The sequence below is a fragment of the Solea senegalensis genome, linkage group LG12, assembly GCF_019176455.1.
Source record: "Solea senegalensis isolate Sse05_10M linkage group LG12, IFAPA_SoseM_1, whole genome shotgun sequence".
Classification (NCBI taxonomy): Eukaryota; Metazoa; Chordata; class Actinopteri; order Pleuronectiformes; family Soleidae; genus Solea; species Solea senegalensis.
The window spans coordinates 23,477,564-23,491,630 of record NC_058032.1 but is presented as its reverse complement, the minus strand read 5'-3'; the positions used below and the strand labels follow the sequence as shown (position 1 = coordinate 23,491,630).

Sequence of the window (14,067 nt, the reverse complement as noted above, 5' to 3'; positions counted from 1 at the left end):
GGGCGTGTCATATTGCGGGTTGTGAAGATGAGGAAGTATGGAGCTTTCGCAAAAAAGGCATTACGAGATATTCATTACGTGAGAACAAAGCCTTAATCAGCATTGTGTGAACTCATTTGACACATTTGTTTAGATTTTAATGTTACGTACTGCAGCTTTAGTCTCATCAGTGCTGCATATCTGGCCCCAGCGTCGACTGTGTGAGGAAACTGTGACTTCACGGTCGTAAATAAGTCAAAGAGGCTCTGTAGTAAGAGGGGAAGTTGGAGCACAGGTCTAACGGTGGTGATGGTGGGGGGAGTTAGAGCAGCAGTTTAAATATAGCTGGCAGAGCAGCACAACACTCACTCTGTTGTATGTGGAAAAACAGAGGGAGAGAGACTGAAACTCAGACGTGTGCTGGTTCAACAGATTTAAAAATGCAAAAAGGAAAAAAAAAAGTCTGGGATTTATTTTTCACGGCCCGTGCAATCGAGTGAGAGAGAAACAGAGACGAACATCTGGCGTCACAAATTATCAAATTACTCGGCGAGATCTAAAACGCTGCTGCTGCTTTGAAGAACTTTCAAACTTCCAACACCCTCTTCCAGCTGGATGTGGGCGCTCGTCTCTCTGCCAGCGTCATATTTTATACCGAACCATGTTTTTCAAATATGAAAACGGCGAGATGTAAGATGCCTCGTGTCTGGCTGGCACCGAGCGCTTGAACATAGTTGAGGTCCAGTGCGCAGTTTTCCATGAGGACAGCAGCAGTTTGACCATGTGGGAGCCAGATCTGTTTGCCAGCGGTGTAGAGAGCAGTTCAGAGGCTCTCTGTGTGTGTGTGTGTGTGTGTGTGTGTTCATTACAGGCGATTAGCTCCACAGTATTTAACAGCCTGACCCTGTTAATTTCACACCGAGCTTCTCTGCAGGTCTGTGATGCCGACTAAACTACTGGAGGACGAGGCTTTTATCACTTCCTGCTGCTGAGACGTTTAAGTTAGGAAAAGTTTAGGGAAACATGTTAAGTTTTTGCTGCTAAATCAAGTGACGACAGGGAACCAACTGTGGTGTCTGGCTGCCCACTGGACACGGACATGATGCCGCGTCACGGAGTCTTTTTCAACTCGAGCAAATGATCAATGCATCTACTCACGCCTGTGCATTCAATTTCTATGTCAACTCACGGCGAGTGTCAAATTGGCACCGTCAAAAATGTTATTTAGTTTGGTCTCATGCTACAATAAATTTGTGTTCTATAACAATTAAAAAAAGTGAAATACAAAAACCCTTAACCATGAAAGAAGCGGAAATCGACACCACTGACAGTTTGTGGATCTCAAGTGTGCGCCAACACGGACCGACCGAATTCAAATATCTTCTCATCACTGACACCGCCGGACGAAACCAAGCACAGTTCTGTTTTTGTTTTTTATTTAATAAGCTGGTTCATAAATTATCGCACATAAAAGATTCTTTTTCAATAGTTACAAAGTGGAAAGCAACTCGGTAAGTAAGCGCCTGGGAAAAAAACCAACAAAAAACAAACAAAAAATGAGAATAAGATCGTTGACATAATGCGTTCACAGAGAGGAGGGAGGGTTTTTGTAAAAATGTCTGTTGAATGATGAATTCTATCCTCAGACTAGCAGCAAAAAACATAATCAATGACATGCGAGTTTCAGATCACGTGCCGTTAAAATAACAGGAGGAATGCTCGTGGGTTTTTTTTGTTTTTGTTTTTTGTTCTCCAGTGTATTTGAAACTAAACATCGGGAGTGAGGAGGAGAGGAATAAATTATAAAAATATGACCAAAAAAAAAGACAAGACTGGCTACATGAGTGTATCACAAAAACAAGTTAAACTAAAAAAGAAAACAGAATAAGTGGCATCTTCTTGGCTCGACTTTCTCCTGCCTCCTTTTCTCACGAGTCATGGTTAGATGAGGATTAAATCCCTGTTCCTTCATTAAATCTTTAAGTCATTCCTGTAATTATTTCCCACATTTTCCTCACGTTTAGACGGCCAAACTATTGCTGACCAATTGCTTAAGAGGACAGTTAAATATGGGAGGGGACCCACCTGACTAAAACTGCTCTGCGCTGGTTGTCCTTCACTGGCTAACGCTAGTTTTCAATCTACGAGGCTGAAGTCCGTCGTCACGCGACGCCGACTGTTTTTTTTGTTTGTTTTTTTTTAGTGGTCGGCGTTTCTCTCGTAAACAACAGGAGCCTACTTGGAGATTTGACGCTGGACGTGCTGCAGGAATTCTTGGTAGGATGAAGCCGACTCGGAGCGGTCCTCCACCAGCTGCTGGAAGAAATTGGTTTTGGCCGACGTGTTGTCCCTAAAAACACACACACACACACACAAAGATACAGAATTATTTAAGTTCCAATCCACTTCATTTATAAAAAGCACATTTTAATCAAAGTGCCGGACATAGACACAAACACACGGCAAAACTTGCACTGTGTTCAAGGCCAAAATTAATAGATGTGTTTTCAAAACAGATTTAAAACAGGAAGTGATGAATCCTGCCATATGTGCAACTGAAACCCGGTCTACCAAGACCAGGAGCAGCTGATCTAATGGACTGCGGAAGACAGCCCAACTTTTAACAACTTACAATGGATTCCGTAGTGCACTGGGAGCGAAAGTACTTTGGGTAAGAAAGTACAATGACCATGATGTGTCATCAGCATTTCTAAACGTGGGTTACCAGCAGTGAGCTACAGCCGTGTGTCGAAAATGCCAAAAAACCTCAGTACGGTTTCTCAAAAACGTCTCAACCCTGAGGAGAAGAATAAAAGCGGGTCTGTGGTGGACAAACGTTAAATTATTGACAGAAGAAACTTTTCAAAGGAGCCTGTGAACACAAGCCGTGAGCCAAGCCGGTCCAATGTTTACTCGTGTGTGGCCCGTCGCTCGGACGTTCCCTCTTCCTCCTACAGCGGTTTTCTCTGCTTCTTTTTCGCCGGCTCTGCCATGACGAACATCTAAAATACTGCAATTACTGCTGTTAAATTAGGGTAAAAAATCCTGCATAGTTCCACTTAAAAGCCACTCAGTTCATTTGCTCTACTCCACAACAACACTGTGGTGTCAACATGTGGTTGAGCAACAATGCTGTGTCACAATGAGAAGCAGAGAAAGAGAGGAAACAGAAACAATACATCCCCCTGTGGAAGCTTTTACCACCACTGTCGAAACAGTGACCTCACTGTTTACTATGTTTTCACACTGGAAACGGTTTCCGTTCGAGCTCAGGTCCATCGCCACTGCACACAAGAAACCGCTCACACCCTGTTATTGTTGTTGAGAGAATTTCACTGGAAACGTGGATGAGCTTCATTACAGAGCTGATCAAACAGATGTGCACGAAAAGGGTCACAGGTCACCAGCAGGCAAATTACCGGCACTCCAGAAATCACGATTTAATAACAGCGTGTTACGTCTTCTTCTGGACGACCTGGTGGTTTAAATGTATTCCACATACAACTGTAACCTCACTGGGTCAAGTCTACCCAGGACTTTTCCTCTATTTCATTTCCTAAGCTTTCCATAAACAAGAAATGTCTTCATAAACACTAAACCCCCAAAAGGAAGTCATAGTACATATGCCAGGCCTGTATGTGGTGCTGTAACCCTGCCATAGAAATACACCAAAAACACAGAAGAACACAAGAGAGACGGGACTATAGCGGTTTAGAGGTTAATTGAACACTCTAAATTGACTGTAGGTGTGAGTGTGAATGGTTCATCTCTGTATGTTGTACCCCCGTGGTAGGAAATGAGTGAGTTCTTACTTGACGATGTGGATTGTGGAGCTGAACGCTCTGTTGTCCTGCAGCCAGTCGAGGAAAGCTCGCACTCTCTCCGACAGCGGCGTCTCCAGCTCGGGAATGTGACTCTGGGATTCACAGAGAAAAAAAGAAGCAGAACATTTGCGCCTGTGGTTTGAAATGTGGGGGTTTGGTTGGATGTAGTGACCTTATATAGAAAAATAACATCAAAAGCGTTGAAACAAGTGCTGACGGTGCTTGTTCTGGTTGTTGTCATCGTGTCCACAGTGAGGTCATGGCAGTTTTCTAGGTAGATGCAGGGATTGTTTCAAAATAAAAGCCACACCAGCAGATCTGTTGTGCTGACTGTGACTCACTGTAACGGGAACAACGCTGTATTACGTCATTCATGCACAAACTGGGCGCAGGCGTTTCTGATGTTTCACTGAGTGAGTGAGTGACACTTTAATATATAAAATCATAATTTAAGTGCACTTTTAAAGAGACATGAACGTAACAGTAAAATTGTACTGAGTTTGTGTCACTGACCATGTTGGGTGGTATTGAAGCGTAGTTGTTGCAGCCCAGAACGTCTCGTATGAACATGTCGTTGCAGTTTTTTCCGATCCACAGGTAAAACACCTGCAGACAGAAACACGGCGTTAGTGGTGTCACACACTAAAATCACAGCAAATGTCAAGTAATATTCAACTTAATCACAACTGAGTGAGAAACTAAGGCTACAACTTTATTGCGAATCAATAAAACAAGCAAAAAAGTGTTTAAGAATTAAAATAACTTATTCTGCCTCAACGAAAGTCAAATTTAATCATTTAAATCAGCTAATTTGTAAATTGATTAATTAATGACACTTAAGATAAAACAATCTTTGGGTAATAAAACATCTGTTGATAGTTAAATAATCAAAATCTCTGAACGATGAACAGGATGTATTGTTTTTGTTAAGTTGATGGAGAAAACATGGCTCCATGATACTAAATCAATATAGTATTGATTATAGTAGTGGTTAAACCAACTAAATTCTTTCCCGTCAGAAACTCAAATGATTCCTTTTCCTCTGTATTTTTTTTGACTGGGGTGGAAAAAATCCCCTAAATTGAATTATGTGACAGTTCAGCTGAAACTGGGCTGGTGAGGTTGCTACAGTGAGACTCAGGATGAGGCAACAAATGGAAACACAAGCTCTTACACAAACAAATGACATGGATTTATTCACATAAGTTTATTTAAACAAAACAAAAACCCAACATTTAAATTAAAGGTTCATTGTTTATGAAGAATAATAAGAATAAAAGCTTACGTTGCCACAGTCCATGAGAAAAGCGCCGTCTCTGCTCAGCCTCTCTGACGCCAGGTGGAGCAGATGAGGCTGCGGTACCACTGTGTCGTTCAGATGTAGCGCCCCCTGTGGACCACAGACAGATCGGTGCAACAGATTAGCAGGAGACATCAGGAGAAAAATCACTTGTTTAGTAAAGAAAAATTCTTCTTTCTAGAGGGGGAGCTGTGGGTCTGAGAGCTGACGTGCCAATTACGTCAGTTCTGCGGGTGTGGTTTTGGTCTGAAACAGCGCGGCTGACGAGAGCGTCAGTGATGAGACATTTACATCAGCTCGTTTGCAGCATCTAGGAGGCTCCATATCTCACATATAAGTGAGATAGGACCATGCTATGGTCTCTTTAAAATATGATTCCCTGAAAATGGTCCACCACTTGTTCTTCTTGGTGACTTCAACATCCAGTCAGAGAAGTCATCTGATCTACTTCTACTTCTTTCATCTCTTTCTCTCTCACTTGCTCCTTCTCCACCAACTCACAGAGCTGGCAACCACCTTGACCTCATCTTCACCAGAAACTGCTCCACCTCCGACCTCAAGGTAACCCCACTTCATGTCTCTGATCATTTCTTCATTTCCTACTCTCTCCCACTCTCCCAATCTGATGATCTCATCTCATCAGATATTGCACTTGTCCGTCGCAACATTCGCTCTCTCTCTCCCTCCTCTCTCTCCTCAACTGTTCTATCAGCACTTCCTTCAGCTGACTCCTTCTCCCTCATGCATCCCAACTCTGCCACAGACACCTTCCTCTCTACTCTGTCCTCCTCTCTTGACTCTCTCTGTCCTCTTACTTCCCGGCGGGTTCGTAAGTCCTCCCCAGCCCCGTGGTTGTCGGACTCAGTGCGTGCTGAGAGAGCCACGATACGGGCAGCAGAAAGAAAATGGAGGAAATCAAAACACCCTGATGACCTGCTTTCCTATCACTCTCTTCTCTCCACCTTCACTGCCTCTATCTCTGCAGCCAAACGATCTTTCTATCAGACTAAAATTCAATCCTCTTTCTCTAACCCCAAAAAACTTTTCTCTATCTTCTCTAACCTCCTTGATCCCCCCACCCCCCCTCCTCCTTCCTCCCTTCTACCAATTCACTTTGTCAACTACTTCACAAAAAAGGTAGATGACATTCGCTCTTCTTTCTCAACCCCACCTCCTGTTCTCACCACTCCACCAACCACACATTCAGCTCCTTCTCTATCCTCTTTCTCCCCTCTATCTCAGGATCAAGTTCTTTCCCTAATAACCTCTGCCCGCCCCACCTCCTGCCCCCTTGACCCTATCCCCTCTCACCTTCTTCAGTCAATTGCTTCTGATCTTCTTCCTTTCCTCACCCACCTCATTAACACATCTCTATCATCTGGTTGCTTTCCGGACTCTCTTAAAGAGGCCAGAGTGACCCCCCTCCTTAAAAAACCCACCCTTGACCCGTCTGAAGTAAATAACTACAGACCTGTCTCTCTTCTTCCTTTTCTCTCCAAAACTCTGGAGCGCGCTATCTTTAATCAACTCTCCTCCTACCTTCACCGGAACAACCTTCTTGATCCTCTTCAGTCTGGTTTTAAAGCAGGTCACTCGACCGAAACTGCACTTCTTGCTGTCACTGAGCAACTCCACACTGCCAGGGCTGCCTCTCTCTCCTCTGTGCTCATCCTCTTGGACCTTTCTGCAGCGTTTGACACAGTTAACCACCAGATCCTTACTTCCTCCCTTCAAGAACTAGGTGTCTCAGGCTCTGCACTTACCCTTCTCTCGTCCTATCTTCAAAACCGAACATACAGAGTAACCTGGAGAGGATCCGTGTCGGAACCCTGTCCTCTAGCTACTGGGGTCCCTCAGGGTTCTGTCTTGGGCCCTCTCCTCTTCTCTCTATACACCAACTCTCTTGGTTCGGTTATTCGCTCTCATGGTTTTTCCTATCACAGCTACGCCGATGACACCCAACTCATTCTCTCTTTTCCCAGCTCCGACACACAGGTAGCAGAACGGATCACCGCTTGTCTGACTGACATCTCTCAGTGGATGTCTGACCATCACCTGAAACTCAATCTCGACAAGACTGAATTTCTTTTTCTCCCAGGAAAGGGCTCTCCCACCACAGATCTAACCATCACCCTCGACAACTCTGTGGTAACTCCTTCTCACACCGCAAGGAACCTGGGTGTGACACTTGACGACCATCTCTCCCTCACTGCCAACATTGCTGCAACAGCTAGATCTTGCAGATACATGTTGCACAACATCCGAAGGATTCGGCCTCTTCTAACCCAGAAGGCGGCACAGGTTCTGGTCCAGGCTCTTGTCATCTCACGCTTGGATTACTGCAACTCCCTCCTGGCTGGTCTTCCTGCATGCGCTATACGACCTCTGCAACTCATCCAGAATGCGGCAGCTCGACTGGTCTTCAATTTACCAAAATTCTCCCACACTACACCGCTCCTCCGCTCCCTTCACTGGCTTCCTGTAGCTGCTCGCATCCGCTTCAAGACTCTAGTGCTTGCGTTCCATGCTACAAACGGATCCGGTCCAGCCTACATCCAGGACATGATCAAAACCTACACCCCAGCCCGCCCACTCCGCTCTGCATCGACAAACCGGCTTGCTGCTCCCTCACTGAGAGGATCACAGAGGCACTCGCAGAACTCGAGACTGTTCACTGTCCTCGCTCCCAAATGGTGGAACGATCTCCCCATCGACATCCGGACAGCTGAAAGCCTCCACATCTTCCGACGCTGACTAAAAACACATTTCTTCCGACTCTACCTCGACTAAGACGACAAAAAAAAAAAAATTGTATTGCACTTATGACTAGCACTTCATAGTTTGTTCTACTTGAAGCTCTTACTTACTTCTAGCTCTTATTTGTACCCAAATGTTTAAATGCACTTTTGTAAGTCGCTTTGGATAAAAGCGTCTGCTAAATGACATGTAATGTAATGTAATGTAATGATTCAATGAGTCTTTTTATTATTTTTTATTATTCTCCAGGGACTTTGTTAATGTGACCGGTGTATTAATAATAATTTAACTGCTCTTATATTGACATACATAATCTCCTGCAGAGTTCATTTAGTCTCTTCTGTAGAGAAATTAACATCATCAAATATGCAATTTTCAGGATCACAATCTTAATCATAAAAACCCCATAAATGAGCAAGAATGTACAGGCAGATGTGTCCACCTCGTTCAGCATTTCCCTAAAAACACCCAGTGAGATCAGTAGCAGTTGGGGGCGCTAGCATAGAAGTCAAGGAGGTAGCTGTGTTTTCGGCCCACTGTTTTAGTAATTAGTCGTATCGGCGGATGTTTGCGTGTTTGCCGGGATCCGATAATACATTTAAAAGCCAATATCTGCCGATGCCCTACTTTTTATACCACTCAAACGTCCGTCCTTCAGCTCGTCTTACCTGGTCAGACATGTTGTCCAGTCTGTACAGATCAGGATGAACCATTCGCATCAGCTGCTGCAGCGGCTGCGTCTTGAACTCACACATGGCGAAGACGCGCTCGTCCAGACGTGTGCTGGTTCCTGTTCGCAGCGCTTTCTGTGGGGGGGGGGGCAAATGTGTTCAATATCAATTTATTTTTTATTATTATTATTATTATTATTATTATTGATGTTATTTGTTTTACACATTAATTTGTTTGATGTCATTCGAATCATGAAATGCTTTGTTTTACAAACTGCAAATAAGCCATGTGAGGCTTCTCTCTGATTTTGGACTTTTGTTCCTCAAACTGGAGCTATAACAATTTATGGATTATTAATCATCAACTGTTTTGTTTTTTAATTTATCAGTGTTTTTTTTGCTGTTATTTTTAATTAAATTAAAAGAAATTCACAGATTTCTGAGCTTCCTTAGAGTGAATATTTTCTGGTTTCTTTGCTCCTAATAACAAATAAATCAATAAAACAGAATAACATTGGCTTTTGGACAAGTTTGGGAAACACTGATCAACATTTATAACAGATGAGGCTGCATTAAAACATAATGAAAGTGAAATAAACAAAGTGTAATTATCTTGTTCGTATTTGTCTTTAATTCCTTTGCATTTGCTGTGTTACGGTTTGGCCTAGTGGGGTGTATTTGTCTCAGATGATGTACAGGGTGTGAATGTGAACACACCCTGTACATATGAATGGACAAGTCCAGTGTGGATGAATACACTCATTGACTGTGTGACTATAAACTGAGCCTTTATTACCGTGTGTGTGTTTGCTGATGATGTCATAGCATTTCATGATGTGTAACACAGTCATACAGGCCTATTCCTGTGTGCTTGTAACCCTTTATGTTCTTTTTATGTGTGTATGTCTGTAAATGTTGTGTAAGTGTGCGAGTCTAAAACCTGTGAGAGAACGCATTAATGGATAAAGATCCATTTATATCTTTATTATCTTGGAAGTTTGTGAAGCTGATTTTTGAGTTGGAAATCCAAACTTATTTTTGTACACACACCAATTGGTGATAGTGATAGGAATACCTCACCCCTTGACCTGTCCCAGAATCTGAACTGGAAACCCTTCGGTTACAAGCCCAAACTTAGCAGTGAATACGTGGTCTCACCTGTTTGAGCAGAGCGAGGATGTAGAGAGGGAAGAGGCGCATGGACGAGGGGACGACGAGGCCAGACTGCTGCAGGTTGGACACGCTGCTCTTGTAGGACGTCGCCAAATCGACCACGGCGTTCACCAGAGCGTCTCGAGCGTCAGAGAGGCTGGACGATATCGACCGGTCGATGGCTGGAGTAAGAATGGAGAGAAGAGATGGGAAGAGTGAGAGTTGTCCATTTTTAAGGGGTTATTAAACCATTTTTAAACCATCCAGAAGTTTGGAAATTTAAATTACATTTTTAAATCATGTATTTGATGGATATATGATGTAAGACCACATTCTGATGTGGTACAGATCTGATTTGAAAATTGTAATTGGCGGTTGGGTTTTGGTGTCCACACAGAAATGAAAAAGTCTTGGATCAGAGTCACATCAACCACAAAAAACTTACTTTAGCCTGATAATGTGGACACAGCCTTACTCACCCATGTTAGCGAGTAGACAAGTGACAGCTTGGACATCAGCTCCAGCGTACACATCACTCAGCTGGTTGACCACTGGCAGACACAGAGTGTGAACTCGGATACGTCTCTTTCCTACAGGGAAAAATCACACACATTTCAAATGTTTTAATCTGAAAAAGACAATTTAAGAGATTTATGACAGACAAAAGGAAATTTTAAAAAAAGACTCCTTACTTTAGGAGAGAACACATGCTGTGCTAAATCTACCTTTACTGGAGGTGTAGAGCAGCGCGGCCTGGAAACAGGCCAGAGACGAGTCTGCCAGAGAGTCTTCGATGGACATCTGGACGGCGAAGGCAGAGTCTGGGTTCACATTGGCCAGGGACAGCAGGTCAGTGGAGCGCACAAAGAAGTTACCGTGGAATGTGTGGATGGATAAACCTGAGAGTGAGCACAGGAGAGGACAGTGACAATTTATTTTTCTTGTGTTTTACTCTTTTCCAGGAGAGACTTGAGAACAAAGATTGATTGTGAAGTGCAAATAATGAACAGAGACATGATAGAAAGAACAAGAAAAAACAGTTCCAAGAATGAAAAAATACTTAATAACTTTGAAATCATACTCCACTCTGAGAACATTTGGAGCTCATTCCATTTAAATGGAGCATAGAACCCAAAACCAGTTCTACCAACTCTGACACGCACATGCATCATGTCTGAGGTTAAGAAATGACTCGATGTTGTGCTGCAGAAGTCTAACAGAATGAGATCAAGTGCTGTGAGGTGGTGTGGAAGTTTCAGAGTTATGGTTTTATAAATGCATAGAATGAGATGCATATTCCGTCTTAGCTGTAAAGACCTGGCAATTCAGAGGTTTTGAGTTTGGAATTTATAATTTGTGATAAAATACAGTGCACTTAACAGTTGGTGTCAGTATAAATGCCTCCATAGTTGATTACGGACATAAAAATTGACTGTATGGTGGGTTTACATGTATGTAGGAGATTGTCAGGCCAGATACCGAAGTATTTGTGTACAAGTGTATTGTGGGTAAGATTTTGTATTGTAATAGCTAAATGTTCAAGGTCAAAACCATGTACTGGGCTTTTTCGGCATTTAAAACCAGCTTGTGTTTTTATCAGTGACAGCTGGAAACAGGTCTGAGCCTGAGGTGAATAAAACTATGTCATCTCCAAAATAACAGACATTACTTTGCTGATTTGGAAGAGTCAGGTTACTGACGTGTAATTTAAAACAAACGTGGACCATGGATAGACCCCTGAGGCAAACCACTTGTTTGTCGTGACACAGGAAATAACATCGTGCTTCGTGATATGGGACAAAACATCCCGAGGGTCAGAGCGAGCGACGTCTAATCCAGTTACCTTTAGTGCATCGTATTCTCATAACGGCCTCAAAGCCGATCTTCCTGGTGAGGTAGCGCTCCAGATCGTTTTGGAACTTCTCCAGCTGTGCAGGGTTGTGGATGTAATGAAAGGAGGGGTAGTAGAAGATGCTGCCCGCTGAATACTTGGAGATACAAGCTGGAGAAGATGGAGAACAGGAGCAGGAGAAGAAGTTTGTGTTTAGAAAAGAGTACAAACTTTACAAGAGGTTCTCAACTATTTTGCGTCACATGCTGCAGTGAATAACAAACAAATCCATTGCGATGTGATCACACTTGAAGCTCCAGTGAAACACAAATCAACCAGGTGACTAAAAGTTCAGAGCTAGCGCCCTCTAAAGGTTAAAACTCTAACTCTAAAAATGTTAGTTTAGTTTTGATGACTTGTTTCATGTATTTAATATTGAGTTCATACATTCATTTTTATTCAAAATATAAAGTTGCACTGCAAGATTAGAGAGACAGACCATAGATGTTGTTCAATACATTCTTGTCAAGAAATGTGGTCTATCAGGTGTTATTGTTATACAAGGAGGAAATAAAGAAAACTGAAAGCATTGATCATATATTGATCAAATGGCATCATATTTGTAAAATTCATCAAAATCGACATCAGCATCAGCCACAGAAAAAAAACACATCTCTAATCCACACCCTTTTGTTTTCATGTTAAATTACTGCATCTTCTACAGTTATGGCTGCAGTCCATGAGTTTATTCAAACACCCGAAACAGAGAAACGTGGAAATGCAGCCGTATGTAATTCAGTTAAAAATTCTGGGTGAGCATTTTTAATACGGACCGACAGAAATGAGGATATACTGTAGTTCATTCATAAAAACAATCTGCTCCCCATTTCAATCAGGTCATGTGACACACATTTTCAGCTGCGCTTGTGTGGACACAGTTTACTCCTGATATGGAGCTAAAACGCTCATCTGGACAGAGATGTTTCCCACTTGCCAGAGAGCGCCTTATAAGTCCACAGTGATTGTTTAAATCTGTAAATAAGTCAGCACAGGAAAAAACAAATGATTACCTAGCGAGGCAAGGTCAGTGTACTGGGAGCTGAGCAAGAAAAGATCCACTCCTATCTGCTGTCCTGAGCAGTCCAGTGCCAGTTTTTTATAGAAGTCTGTAGCAGGGCCGAGATGCTGAACTCCCTGCAAAGACACCAGATTTTATAACTTATTGTGTGGTCTCAGAAGGAGATGACATCAACATTGACACGTTCATTCATTAAATATGAGTAATATATTATAAAATTGGTAAAATAATGCAGACATTGTATTCAGCAGATGGAGGATATCCCGTGAATGTAACTGAATGTGTATTTTCAACTATATTTCTTTGTGTTTGGCTTCAAAATCCTCCAGAAAAAAAACTAAATCTAAGGAAGAAAAATAATGGCTTTCCCCGAGAATGAAAGCACATATGTTACTACTTCTTTTAATTAATGGTTTTTGGACACTAGCACAGTAACTTCTTGGCAGATTTTCCACAATGACAAAATAGAAAGCAGTGCGTTCTTTCTGTCTCTACACTGAAACGCGAGACCAACTTGTGACCGTGACACTGATAATAAGAGTGAGTTGTGGCAGGAAGGTAAATATGGAAGTACTGAAAATACCAGGACAATAAATATGAATCCACAAAGAGTGGAAGAGAAATTCTCGTGCTATTTCATCAGTCATATGGTTTTAGTTTGTGGAGTCATTAATCAAAAGAAGGGGGACAAAGAGGTTACTTGAGTGTCTCTACTGGCTCAGGAAAATAATAAAAGCAAAAACATTGTGGTTACAAATTCATTTTCGGGCTGGGATTCTGATTCACACAGTCCTGATTGTATTAAATTTCCATTTTGATTAGATTCAATGAAGATTCATTTAGAGATAGAGAGAAGTTCCCATACTTATTTTGTGAGTTATGGATTACGGATTATAGAAAGACAACATTGATGTGTTGTTTCATGGAGAAAATGGAGGCAAAAAACAAACTAAACTGTTTTCCTGAGCAAGTGTTTCTGGTTCTGAAACATAGATGGCAAAAGTAACACACTTGTAACAGACTCCACTGAAACCAACAAAGATCAATTTAAGGGTTAATCAATATTGGCTCGCCGAACAAAAGCAGTGCAACCACTCTAAAAGAAAAAATATATTAAAAACCAGAATAAAAAGGTAGAGACAGTTCTCTCAGTCTCTTCATACCTTGCTGCTCGAGCGCTGGTTGGGGTCTTCTCTTGACTGCAGCAGACCTGCGCCCAGTGTGGGCAGCTGGGTCTGGAAAACTGAGACACGCCCCCCGGTGGATGACATGAGCTTGAACGCGGCCTGTAACGCCGGGCCGAGGGCGCTGTGGGTTTCCCTGGTCTGACTGAACATGGCCGGCAGCGAGGTCAGCAGGTCCTTCACCAGCTGGATGAGATAGGTGCAGAGAGGTGGATGAGGAGTTGCAACTTTTAGCCTTAGTTTAATGTACAAATTTGAATGTAATGAATTTAAAAGGAAAGAATGGAGGGA

General features: G+C 42.5%; 1 protein-coding gene across 3 annotated transcripts in view; it reads right to left on the bottom strand.

The window, feature by feature from the left end:
• sec24b (SEC24 homolog B, COPII coat complex component) overlaps positions 1-14,067 on the bottom strand; it is a 35,842-nt gene that overhangs the window by 5,573 nt on the left and 16,202 nt on the right. For 2 of the 3 annotated variants that reach the window (XM_044040800.1, XM_044040799.1), the window contains exons 14-24: positions 13,756-13,962; positions 12,585-12,708; positions 11,527-11,685; positions 10,409-10,582; positions 10,163-10,273; positions 9,690-9,865; positions 8,529-8,666; positions 5,089-5,193; positions 4,317-4,409; positions 3,792-3,895; positions 2,219-2,329 (exon numbers count right to left, since the gene is read on the bottom strand). In XM_044040800.1, the coding sequence (XP_043896735.1) occupies positions 2,219-2,329; positions 3,792-3,895; positions 4,317-4,409; positions 5,089-5,193; positions 8,529-8,666; positions 9,690-9,865; positions 10,163-10,273; positions 10,409-10,582; positions 11,527-11,685; positions 12,585-12,708; positions 13,756-13,962 (1,502 nt within the window). Of the gene's footprint in view, positions 1-1,398; positions 2,330-3,791; positions 3,896-4,316; positions 4,410-5,088; positions 5,194-8,528; positions 8,667-9,689; positions 9,866-10,162; positions 10,274-10,408; positions 10,583-11,526; positions 11,686-12,584; positions 12,709-13,755; positions 13,963-14,067 lie in introns of those variants that run through there. The other variant, XM_044040801.1, reaches the window with a different exon arrangement.